Source organism: Fulmarus glacialis, unplaced genomic scaffold (genome assembly GCF_000690835.1).
Source record: "Fulmarus glacialis isolate BGI_N327 unplaced genomic scaffold, ASM69083v1 scaffold9966, whole genome shotgun sequence".
Taxonomy (NCBI): Eukaryota; Metazoa; Chordata; class Aves; order Procellariiformes; family Procellariidae; genus Fulmarus; species Fulmarus glacialis.
Window position 1 is genome coordinate 20,296 of NW_009217469.1, and position 12,289 is coordinate 32,584.

Genomic DNA, 12,289 nt, shown 5'->3' on the forward strand with positions numbered 1-12,289 from the left:
ACAAAGCTGGCTATTTGGATAGCTGCTGTTGGCCTCCGATCCTCCTTTGTTGCCCACAAGCAAGTCTGCAGTAATTCTGAGCATGTCATTCAGTCACCACTTAGAGGTTAAGGGTGGGTGAAGTCCATCTTCTGGCAGATAGCACAAGGGTCTGCACGCAGCGTGAGTCCTGTGCTTGATCTCTTGTTGGATGGGGTCCTGCATGATGGGGAACTGCTTAAAAGCTGAAGATTAAACCGAATCACAACTGCTGGCACACTGAAGTGGGTATTTGGTTATGTGAAAAACAAGACTGCTGGCTGTCAGGACAATCTTTCTTACGTAAGAACCAAAGCGTGGGCAAGGGAAGATTCACAGGTTGGAAATCAGTGTATCTGACAGACTGTGCCGAATATGTAATATTTTTCAAATCAGTATCTGCTCTTACTGATAGTAATTCTTCATGTATTACCGGCTTCTTGCTAATTCATCCTCATAATTAGCAATATTCATTAAAAATGGAAGAAGGGTGGTAGAGATTTTTCTGCTCGAAGTTTAGTTCTGTTCCCCTAAAACAGCATCACAGGCTCCATACTTCTGTGTCTCGGCAATTCCAGTAGCCAATAAAGTCAGCTACAAAAAACAAACACTTTTAGAATAATCAGTTCTGGAAAATTCAGAAGGAATTCAACTGTCCTGCTGGGCCTTTTCATTCACTGCAGTGATTCTGCAAGCAGACCTTCGTTAGTTCTATTGACAATGCATGAGCCAAAAGCGAATTCAGATTGCTCCGTTTTCCAGAACTTTACTGCTTTGGAATGCTAAAACCCAAAAGTTGCTGTTCTCCATTCACCTGGAAAGCCTGTCTGACCAAGGAGGTGCCATTTCTTCATACTTGCCAGAATAAGTTCAAGGTAGAATTAAAGGTGCATCTCCTCAAGGCAAGCTATTCCCCTGAAAATCCTGTAGCGTCCTGCTTTACAAAGCTTTTTCTCAATAGACTATTGCCATTAATACCCACCGTGTATCTCCACATCCTTTACAGTGAATTATTGTTCTATACTGATAATGAAGGCAGACTTAGAAAATCCTTCAATTTCTAGAGAGTTTTCATGAAAAATGGTTTAAATAGCATGCAAATTCTACAGCTCTGAAAACGGAGTTGTGATTAGACAAAGATTTGTTGGATTATAAAAGTACAAGTGTTTATTATGGCTGGTACTGAGAATAAACAGTTGCCTGCATATGCCAGCTACTATGGAAATATGTTTTTAAGTTCTAATGTGAGCTGTAAACCAAAGCTACTTCAGTTAAAAAAATTCAATACTTAAACTGTGGGGAGAAGTAGTCAGTGCCAGAGAAAACATTCCCATTTAATAATGTTTGAACATAGAGCTGTGATGCAGTTTGTAGCAAGGCAGTGAGAAAAACCCACAACTAATCCTTCATTGCAGCTGTCTGAACTTTTGGTTGTCTGCCATACTTTAAACAGCGACTTCTTTTTTCTGGTGACTCAAGACTTGAATGACCTAGTGTGGAGAGTTTAAGCTATATACAAAAAAGAAGTTAAGTAAGGAATAGCCAAAGTAAGTTGGGTTGCACACCCCAGCAAATCAGGGTTTTGTATTTTAAGTCCTCTTCAGTGCCTAGGAAAAAATATTAAAATAAATAGATACCTATTTATTTATTTATTTTTGGCAAGGAAATATTCAGCGGTTTAGACACCCATCTCTCCTCCCTCCCCTGTTCTCTCTCCTTAGAGTACCGATGATACATGGAAACTAAATTCTGTAGAGACTTCTGAATTTTTTAAGTTTATAAATGCTAACCTTTTCTGTAGAAAAACTTTCTAAGTTTTCTTTGATTATTTTTAACTTTCTCTTCCCTTTGATGTACCTCATGGGTAGGCCTTTTAAGCTGCATGAAGTAACAAATGTGTTCTTTTCCTGATTAGTTTGCAAAGTAATGGGACTTGCTTACTTTCAAGTGGAAATATGGGGTTCAGAGGTGTAACTTTATGTGACTTTATGTGACTACTAACTTTAAAGAAAAAAAACTGGGGCTTTACGCCTTTGCCCCATTCTCACTATCACTTATCTGAAAAGGGATTAAACATTTATGTATTATCCTGAACTGGTGACAACCCTGTAGCTTGAGAATTCTTACAACTAGCTAATCATTTCTTGTTATGACTAATTTTTAAAATGGTCATTCATAGCTACATATTCTGATCTTTCACAGCTACATATTATGTTGTATCTTTGCATTACAAATTATTGGATATAAAAAAAACCATAAATTCTTTTCACTGAAGGAAAAAAATCAATCTATGCTGGCTTCAATGCCCGTGGCAACAAACCCCAACAAAATAGCCTTTGAGGTACAGTATGCAATAAGGCACTATGATGCAATAAACCATATATTGTCACCTCGCTGGCAAATGAAAGGACAAGCACAGAAATTGAGGGGTTTTCAGGCTGAGAGCTTACTGAATACCTAAAATCCACGATCCCAGCGTTTCTGTACAAAGGGGAGAAAACTTTTCGTTGCAAGGGCTTGAACGCCCAAGGACTGCCAGTAGCTTCGTTGTTACACCCCACAGAGTCACTTCTCAGCCTGCCCGACAGCAAATTTATACAGGGCTCTGCCCAGACGCAGCAGCACATGATCTATACGAAATAGTTAATAGCTACTTGTTAATAAAGGAAAGGAGGGAAAAGGGAAATCATATCTCAGGCTTAACACCAGTGAGCTGATTCTGGCCGGCCTGTTGTAATACACGGCTTCCCTAGAAGAGGATGATACATGACGTTTATCACAGGAGCAACAGATCAATCGCTTAATGACTGGATGTCACCATCACAAAATCACTCCTGGTATTTCCCCCTTTCCTTTTTCCTTTCCTAATTTCAACCCACAGCTGGCACTTTCAGCTCCTAATTCCTGTAACAAGTAACTCATCCCCTACTGTATTTTGACCTTATCATCTTCAGATTTTGTATTTACTGTACTGTATTTATTGTTTGCCATCCCTACTGTCTTTGATTAGCCAAGTTTCGCACACAAGAGGAGGTCTAAGTCAAATGTATCATTCATGGGCTGTTTATCCCCATCTGTTTATTAGTTTTCCCAAACTCCCTGAATCATTCTGGTAAAGCGAAAACCATGAGTACAAACGGATGCTGCTGCAAAAGGGGGTAGGTGATCTTCTGAAGAAGAACCGGGCTGGCAGCCTAAGCTAAACACTTTTCAGCTAATTTTTTTGGTATCAAAGTGTCTTCTACAAGAATTATCCAAGTGGCAGACCTATCTTTTCTCCGTGAACAGTGGGCAAACTGGATGATTTGCAAAAGAACAGACACAAGTGCTTCCTTTCCCTTTTTTTGTAACTTGATTTTTATTTAAATACCTCCAAAGCATTATGTTAATGTACATTTTCTTCTGGTTCATGAATAACAAGTATTTTTAAGTCTCAAATAAGATCCCTGTACAATTTGTGTTTGTAATTATATTTTGAGTCTCATTTTCACATGTTCAGTTCCTGAGCCAGAGAGTATTGACTTTTCATTTTGAATGATGCTACACAGAACTGTAACACATACTTGTACCTTTCAGTTAAACAATATTTTTAATGGATGTTCCTGTGTTTATTTTTCAGCATATTTCCATGAGATTACAGACAGTATGTTTTAGTTGAGTTAACAGTCTCCATAAAGTTGCTTAGTGCGAAATCCATTGGGTTTTTTTTTAAAACGCTACTGCATAAAAAAATAGTTTACAACAGAAATTCTCGGTTATTTCATAGTCTAGAATGCACTAAAAGCATAAAGTCATGCATATGTCAGAGAACACAATATTTACAAATCTGTACAGTTTCTGTCCTTCTTTATTTACTGTGGCTCTTGCCAGGCAATTAGATTCAACTCTTTCCACTCTGAGGTCAAATTCTCCAAAATAACGTATAGCCGCCACCTAAAAATGCTTTGTTTTCCTCACCAGCACTGAGGTTGATGGCTGTATGTATGACGGGCCCAATTCTGCATTCCATTTCATAAAGTCTACCTTCCATGGAGTTAGAGATGATTACGACTGTGACTCAAGGCAGAACATGAAAATGGATGAACTCCACCCAGTCAGCTTTTCTTACTCCAATATTTTGATGTGTTGAACTACTGCATATTTTGGCTAAGGCTGTACAATAGAGTGGCAGACGAATTTATTTCTGACCTGCAGATTATTCACAGTTGCCAGTCTTTCTCCTGTTCATTCAGAAAGGTAAGGAAGAGTATTTCATACTAAACTCACCTGAACTACGTTAAGGCATTCTAGAAAACGTCCTCCCCTCTCTGCCTGTTTATTTTCAGAATTGTTGGAAATGGAACATGCTGTTGGAAAAGCCTCTGTGTTTTTACACCAACACCCAGTCTAAAAGCTAAGTGTTTGCGTTTTATCAACTGGATGCAATTTCTCTCTTTCCCAGGTTTGCTTTATCTTTAAAACCACAAGAAGCAGCATTCAAAATGGATTCCCATCTCCCATAGCCAATGTCCACCCCAGACATCCCTCCAGCTGATGAAAGAGCAGAATGGTGAAAATAAGTCCTTCCACAGAGTTCATATGGCAGAAGTATTATACATGGCTTCAGTTGCCAGAGGTACTACTGGCTGTGAAATAAAATTCAGTATCTTTACCAGTCGGTATCGTGTTCAGAAAAGCAGCCGACTTTATATAGGGTTCCCCTGGAAAGTGCTTCATCACTGTTTGGCTCTGTAATAAGAGGCTATTCATCATAACACCTGGAATCAAAGGTGCTCTGACTCCTCTCCTGCTGATACTCAAGGAAGAATGGCACTTACAGTATTCTCTGAATTCCAGGGAGGCATCATGATTTCTATAAAAAGATTAGTATAAGAATGGCACTTCTTCACTAAGGCTAAAAGAACACCTTCCAGAAAAATAGCGTAACGATCCAACATTTGTGGCTTGTTAAATTCACAACGCTGAAGAAAAGTACCTTAGTAATCACTGCAATACTATCCATTAAAGTACGGTAGCAAATAGTTTTTCTTTTTAAGACACGTCAAGTAATAATTTGTTATGGTGGTTTATCCTGACCAGCTTGGGCAGGTTCTAAAAAAGGACCAAACACCAAATGTGTGGTCGCTCCAAAAACATCCTTCTCCCCTCCTTCCCTCCTTCTTTCCCTCTTCCACTGAGAATAGACCAAGAAGGCCTGACCAGCCCTGCCATACACTATAACCAGGTAACACAGAAATTAATCAATTAATTTATTATTAATAGGAGAAAAATGTAGAAGCGGAACAAATTGTAAATGTACTACCAAGCACGCTGTGTCCTGCTGATGTCTCCAAAAGACCCTTGTGATAAAAACATACAGATTCTTTAGCTCTGAAAGGTCGAATATGCTAAACTGCGATTTCAAAAGGATGAAATCTTTTCTGTCTTCTATGTTCTTTTAGCATTCTTTTTTTCTTCTGCTTTCTGCACTGCTGGATTTTAGCATCCATGAGTCGTGATCCTTCTAGCATCAATATGTTTTTCTTCGGATTTCTAGCATCTCTGCCAAAAGACCCCTGGTTAGACTTTCTGCATTTCAATGTGCTGGTGGTGGTAGTGGTGGTAGCAATGATGTCTGGGTTGACACCTTCCATTTAGTTTATAGACAGAATTTTTCTGCTGCCGTTTTTTGAAAAACCACACAGCCAGTACAGCTGCAACCAGTAACAAGCAGAGAAGAATCACAATTACTGCTATGATAGCACCTTTACTGGACTTGGGACAATCCTCTCCCTCACACGGCTCGGAAGTGGGGATGGGCTGTTCTCCAAGGCCCTGGGTGAGATTTTCTTGCTCAGCTAATTCCTGGGACGACGTGTCAGTAATGATATCTGGAGCTGGTGCAGTTGTTGCTACTTGTGCTGGGTAGGCGGTTGTTTCTTTTGGTTCTGCATAGGGAGTGTGATCGGCGGGGCTGACCATCACAGAGGTTTCCGACATGGACGTTTTTAAGCTGGTTATGTCAAACAGCATTGTTGTACCGGGCTCCAGAGTCACAGTTTCCAGAGATGTAGTTGCGTGGCCCCATGCGGCATCACCATAACCTTCGCTCACACTTAAGTCCTCCAGCCCACTCACTGATGTAAGTGGTACCAGTGTCTCTTTGGCCCCTTCATCATTTATCCTCGTTGTTGCTGCCACAATCTGCGTTAAACCTTCCTCTGGAGCTGGGCTACCATTGCCCGATTTTCTTACTTCAACGTGATTCGGTTGGTCAGTCGTGAGGACGACGTCGTCTTCTGTTCCCATCGAACCATCAACTTTATCCCCCTCCTCTTCATCATCCTCTACCACTTCTTGTGTTACTGGATAACCATCTAACCACGACTCGTCAGTAATGGCAACTGCATCTATCTCTGCCTTTGTATCATTACTTGTGAGAATGGGTCCAATGGGGAAATCCTCACTGTCATAAAACATTTTGGCACCAGGTTCATCATAGGCTGTCTTCACTCCAATGTGGTTATCACCTTCAGAAAACTGTGCTTTAGTGGAATCACCTGTCTCTTTCTCTGATTCAGGCTCACTGAAAGCCTCTGATGGAAACCAAAACAAGTTTTTTTGGCTTAGGAGCGACACGGGGGACTCAGTTGGTGCCCTGCTCCCTTTTTCAGAAGTGTCTGTGTCCTGAGTAACACCTTTGGTACTTCCAGTTCTTCCTTCCTCTGGACTTTTACCGAAGGAAAGCTGTTCTTGCTCCTGCTCGATTTCCTCTTTGCCATTGACATGTTCATTCTCAACAATAGGTATCGATCTGTCATCAGGAAAGTTATCTTCATAGTCAATGTGTGCCTCGGTTTCATCTAGAAACATGAAAAAAAAAACAACACAGAAGCCAACATTTAATTTCTCCAGAAAAGCACTGGGCTCATTTGTTACAAGAAGCCAAGAAGAAATGAGGAGTGAGTTTTAGACGGTATTTTTCATTCAGTGTTATTGTTTATTTGAAAAGGGGATGGTCCACCATAACCTGACAGTCAATATCAAGTTTTAAAAAAAAATCAGGATAGGTGTCCATGCTAAACGCTAATATCTTATCTTTCCAGATTTAAAAATGTACATAAATAACTTACTCTCTGCAGTTAGAGGACTTCCTTTAATTGCTCATTGTTTTCTCAAACCTTCACTCTCCCTAACATGACTCTTTTTGCCAGACTTGAGGAAAAATTTTCATCATATTCAAGCAAGAAATGGGTGTGGAGAGGAACGTATAGCAAAAAGTAATCAATTACTAACTGGACTTAAAAAAAACCCCAAAACTAGAAGCTTTACAGCAACTTCATCCCTTTTGAGCCAGCTGATTTTAAAGGATTATATTCAGTACCTTATGGTCAATTTTTTAGCATTATTCTACTTTTCTTCAATGACCTTGGTGTTGCAGTGATACGACACCTGTGGCCAGGTGAGCTGAATGGCATTTCTCATTCCATGAGAGCTCTTCAGAGCTGCCTGAGGAAGACCCCCCCTCTACAAAAGCTGACATTGAGTTTCACTCATCTTCATCTGAAGAAAGCAAGATGCACCCGTGACTGCAAGGATAGAAAACTCTGTCTCCAACACTTAAAGCCTAACACCTAGGTATTAAGATAATACCATCTGTAATCAATTCTCAGGCTACCAATTTTAAGAAATCAATGTTACCAAAAAGAAAAGAGAAAAAAAAAAAACAAACCAAAGCCAAACCATCAAAAAAATAACTGAGTGCAACAGAGGCACAGATTCATCACAAAGTTTGAGTTTGATTTAGAAATACTCCCCATGCCTTAACAGACCTACCACTCACAGCAAAATAGACTTGACTCAAAGCATGAAATGAAATGTTTGAATTTGAATGAAATAATGTATTGTAATTTATATTTCTTCCACTCTTCTAAAACCTTAGCTCAATGAAAAATTTTCCAAACTAGACAGGGTGGCTGATTTTCAGCTCACACAAGTTTTACTCCATAGAAAGTTGATGTAATTGCTGAGATTTATGCTGGCATTAAAAGTCCTAGAAAATAGTGCCTTGGGATATGGAAAATAAAACAAACTGAATCATGGTGAGAATTCTTCTTTTTAAGAGAGTGTTTAGTCTTTTGTGAAGACAGTGAAGCAATAGACCTGGCATGACACAGGAAACAAGAAATTAATAGGAGAAGCTGTATTACAAATCAATGCATTCATAAAGCCTTATCTTTTTTTGCCTTTTTACACTCAACCAACTTTGAATCACATTTTCATGTGGGGCCCACCTCAATTTCCGAATGAGTCACATTCTCCTTGGAGACTGCTTCCCAGACTTCTGGCAGAGCCATATTTGGTCTACTCTTAAGAAAGATTAGAAATATTGTCAAACCAGTCTGACCAAAACCACTTAGTGGTGATACAGCTCACACCAGCTTACTTTTTGCCAGAACAGCTTAAGCCAGGTGCCAGAACAGAATGAGTATTAGCAAAAGGTATTTTTCTTGGAATAGCGTCCGGGTCTACCATAAACCAAAGCAGTTACGCTGAGGAAACCGAAATGTGCGACATAGCCTGCAGAGAGTTAATACCTCTGTGAAAGCTATCAAGCTGGAGAACTGGATGTTCTCAGCAGATCCTCCCATCTCACAGCAAGGGTGTAGGGGGAAACAGGCACACGATACAACAGTGCCAACAACGGACCTCTCTCCCTCCCGGTCCCGGTGTCCTCATCTGCTTGTGTAATCCTCTAGATCCTCCCCGTCCTCTGCAAAGCAGGAAAAAACTTCTGTCTGGTGCAAAGACGACTTCACAGACAGGGAAACCCAGCTCTCAGAGTGGAAAGCTTCCTGGTAGGACTCTCACTTTTCTAATTCATCCTAAAATCTTTTCCAACAGTACTTCAGACCTCCATTAATGACTGGAGGGTACCTCTGAATACCAAAGCATTTTAGCAACATATTTATGAAGTTCTGTGTGGCACTGGCCATCGCTATGTAGCAGTTATAATAGCCATCCAAGGCTATTGTCCCTCACGTTGTCCCTTGTCTCGCTCTCACTTAAGAATTTTTCTACCTGGCGCTCTCTTTGCATGGAAACGGTACCTCAGGCCATTTTGTCCTCTTACCGTCCAGACTCCTGCTATCCGGCATGCCTGCGTCACTAAAGTCCAGTGTCTCTCAGGACAGCCTATAGGTGTCTATTGGATATATATGCACTGGAACTTCGTAATGTGAGAACTCATCATTCACCAACTCTGATGGTCATTGTTTTCTTTTTTGAGATGAATCAGCACACCAGTCTTTCTTCACCTCTATGTCTTCTGTACCTCTAACTACTTTTGACACTCATTTACTTTTCAGACTACGGTAATCCAGCTGAAGATGAAACATTGATTTTTACATTATGGTGTTCTAGTGCATGCATACACACCCGTGAATAAAAGTTACAGTCATGTGCTTGTGTTGTTTCCTCCAGACCTATTCTTTGGTTAGCAATGGGCAGCTAGTATTCATCTTATTGACCAGTATGGATCGTTAGTGAATGCTTAACAACTGTAGTAATATGCTTTTTATAGAATTTGAAGCTCTTCCCCTTTAGTGCCTCTCTTGCCGTGTACTTTCAGCCCTTTAGAAGAAAGTCCTATGGAGGCACATCAGGAAAGAGCATGTGCTCCTAGGAAAATATGAGTCCTCAGTCTATCAGAACATATTAAGGGTTTGTTGAACAATCAATCAAGTCTCTATCAAACCTGCTGTCTTTGGGCCTGATCCTGCATGTATAGAAATGAATTGGTGCTTTCTTAATGCTCAACTGAGGAAAGAAAAAGCCCATTGTAGTCTAAAGAGAGCCTGAGATTGGAGCTCATTATGTGCTGCTCGTCACTGCATAAGGGCGTCTTGTTCCTTCTGACAATCAGATTGTGGCCCGAGTTGTAAAGCTGCTATAATGTATTTTCATATGCAACCTCCCGTATTTGTATAGTTTATAGCAAAGACTATCAACATAACTAATGTTAGCTTATGGGATGCCAGAATGAAAGCAACTATTGAGCTCTCTAACCATCAAAGGAAATACAGACCCCCTTACTCTGAAGCTTTGATTTATGTGATCCTGAATCGACTTACACAGTAATAATACTCTATTCTTTCTTCTGGGCCTCAGACCTTCAAATGGGGCTTGGACTTGGTATTTAGTGAGTTTGTGTTACCATGACAATCTTTTAAGTCAGCCATGAGCTTGATTTTCCAGGAACAGATTGTACAACTTTTGCACTTCTTTTTGCTCACCTCCTCAGCACTTTCCTGAGCTTTACAGCTCTCTGAATTTTAGTCTCGGTACTGAAGAGCAACAACCAATGTAGATTCAACTCCACCTCTTATCCAAATAGTTGTAACCTTTATTTATACACATTTTTAGAACAGTTAGCAACTGATTTAACAGTGGTTGCTTCTTCCTTCCTATCCAGGCAGGTCTGGTTTTAAGAAGAGCTGGCACTGAAATTAATTAGTCCAAGACGAAAATCTTTCTATATTTGGTCATTGTTACATCTTCCCCCTACCCTCCTCTGGCAGACTGAAGGATGAGTGAGTTTTGATTCACTGTCTGAGGGATTACTGAGGCTGAAATGAAAATTTTACAGCAACAGATGCTGAAATGGCATACTACCAAAGATGTGAAGCTCAACTAAAAGGTAAAATCCTTTTAATTTAGCCTTGTCCTTTCCGGGAAGCACCCAGTCCTAAAGAGCTTTCACCTCTTTCAACTTTTGATCCTAATGTGAAAACAGTGACAAAACATAGAGACAGGCAAAACCAGAGAGCGTGGTTTTCACACTCTAGGATCAGTTTAATTTTTCTTCTAGATAGCATATTGGCATCCGAGCTCTATTTTGAGTGTTGCTATTTTGGACAACCATAAAGTGCACTGCATATTTTGTGGAGGTATTTTTGGAGTACAGGAAATAGAAACTAGATTCTGTGTAGACCATCACCATAAACATTTCTACTGTATAAAAACATCTTTATTCTAAGAATCTCAAAGTAGTTACAGCAAACATTAACAAGCCGGCATCTGTCTTTAAGGGTGGGAAGGAAAAGAGCAGGTAGACCGATTTGCCTAAGATCAGTCAGATTTGTGAACTACAGCATCTCGAAGAATTATCCATTTGACTTGGATCAGGCACACGAACACGCTTCTCTCAAATCAACCAGTGTACACTAGACAGAATTTGTGTTGCCTTTTGTCTTTTCCAACAGCTACAATAGGGAGGATGATTTTTATTCTAGCAGAAAGCCTGCTAATATAAACAAATAACCCATCATAATTTTTAAAAATAATTCGATTTGGCAGAATCAGTTCATGCCAGATCAATACTTTACATTAATGTAATACAACCGCTCAGTGACAGACCTGAAAAGAGAACCAAAGTTTGTCATAACAATTGTTTTGACAGGCTGCGGACATATTTTGTTGCTTATCTTATTTGTCTGTCACATTTCTCCCTTTGCACTGTCAGGGGAAAAAAAAAACATTCCCAAATAAGATCAAAAGCCAGAGACATTTTGTTTTACTCCCCCCATTAAAAAAAAAAAAAAAAAAAGAAAATTAATTAAATGATGCTGGCTAGTCATGCTTACAGACCACATGAATGTGAATCAACACTGTTCTTGAAAACTCAGAAAACAGTGTCTGAAGTAATGAGAATAGTTGAATCAGGTAAAAAGACTGGGAGCTGTAGATGAAGCTTTCAGAGGTGGTCGAAGTCAGCCAAATCCTCCTTACACTGAAATCAGACGTATGGTCCTCAGTGTGGAAAAGTTAGACCAGCTCTGAATGCACTAGACAAGTATCCAAGTGTTGACACTGGAGAGGTTCCTTAGATGTGCAGAAGATGTGACCTCTCCTGTCACAAGTTTATAGTTGAAAAAACGCAAAGCAGTCAAGGGAAAAGGATAAATATATGACATTCTTCTTCGCCAGTTTTAGGGCAGAGATGTGACATGATTTCCCAGCCATCTAATCTGCCTTCTCTTTGAGGAAGCAAACTCTCGAGGACGCAGTCTAATGCAATGCAGCCCTCATCCCCCCACTAAAATGTTAGTATTAATGCTCCTGATATTGAACCTATGGTTCATTTTGGGGAAAAAAAAAAAATTTCATTTAGCAACGGTCACTTTAGTCTCTGTGCATGCAGGACAGCCACAGCTTGGCACGTAGCGTCTGCTTTCAGACCTTACTACAATGTCAATCTTCAGGATATACTTTGTGAAACAAATACGTTCTC

At 40.0% G+C, this 12,289-nt stretch overlaps 1 protein-coding gene across 1 annotated transcript in view; it reads right to left on the bottom strand.

The window, feature by feature from the left end:
* Positions 1 to 5,577: 5,577 nt before the first annotated feature.
* SUSD5 (sushi domain containing 5) overlaps positions 5,578 to 12,289 on the bottom strand; it is a 33,027-nt gene continuing 26,315 nt past the window's right edge. Inside the window, exon 4 of the mRNA XM_009579682.1 lies at positions 5,578 to 6,860. Coding sequence (XP_009577977.1) covers positions 5,578 to 6,860 — 1,283 coding nt within the window. The remainder of the gene's footprint in view (positions 6,861 to 12,289) is intronic.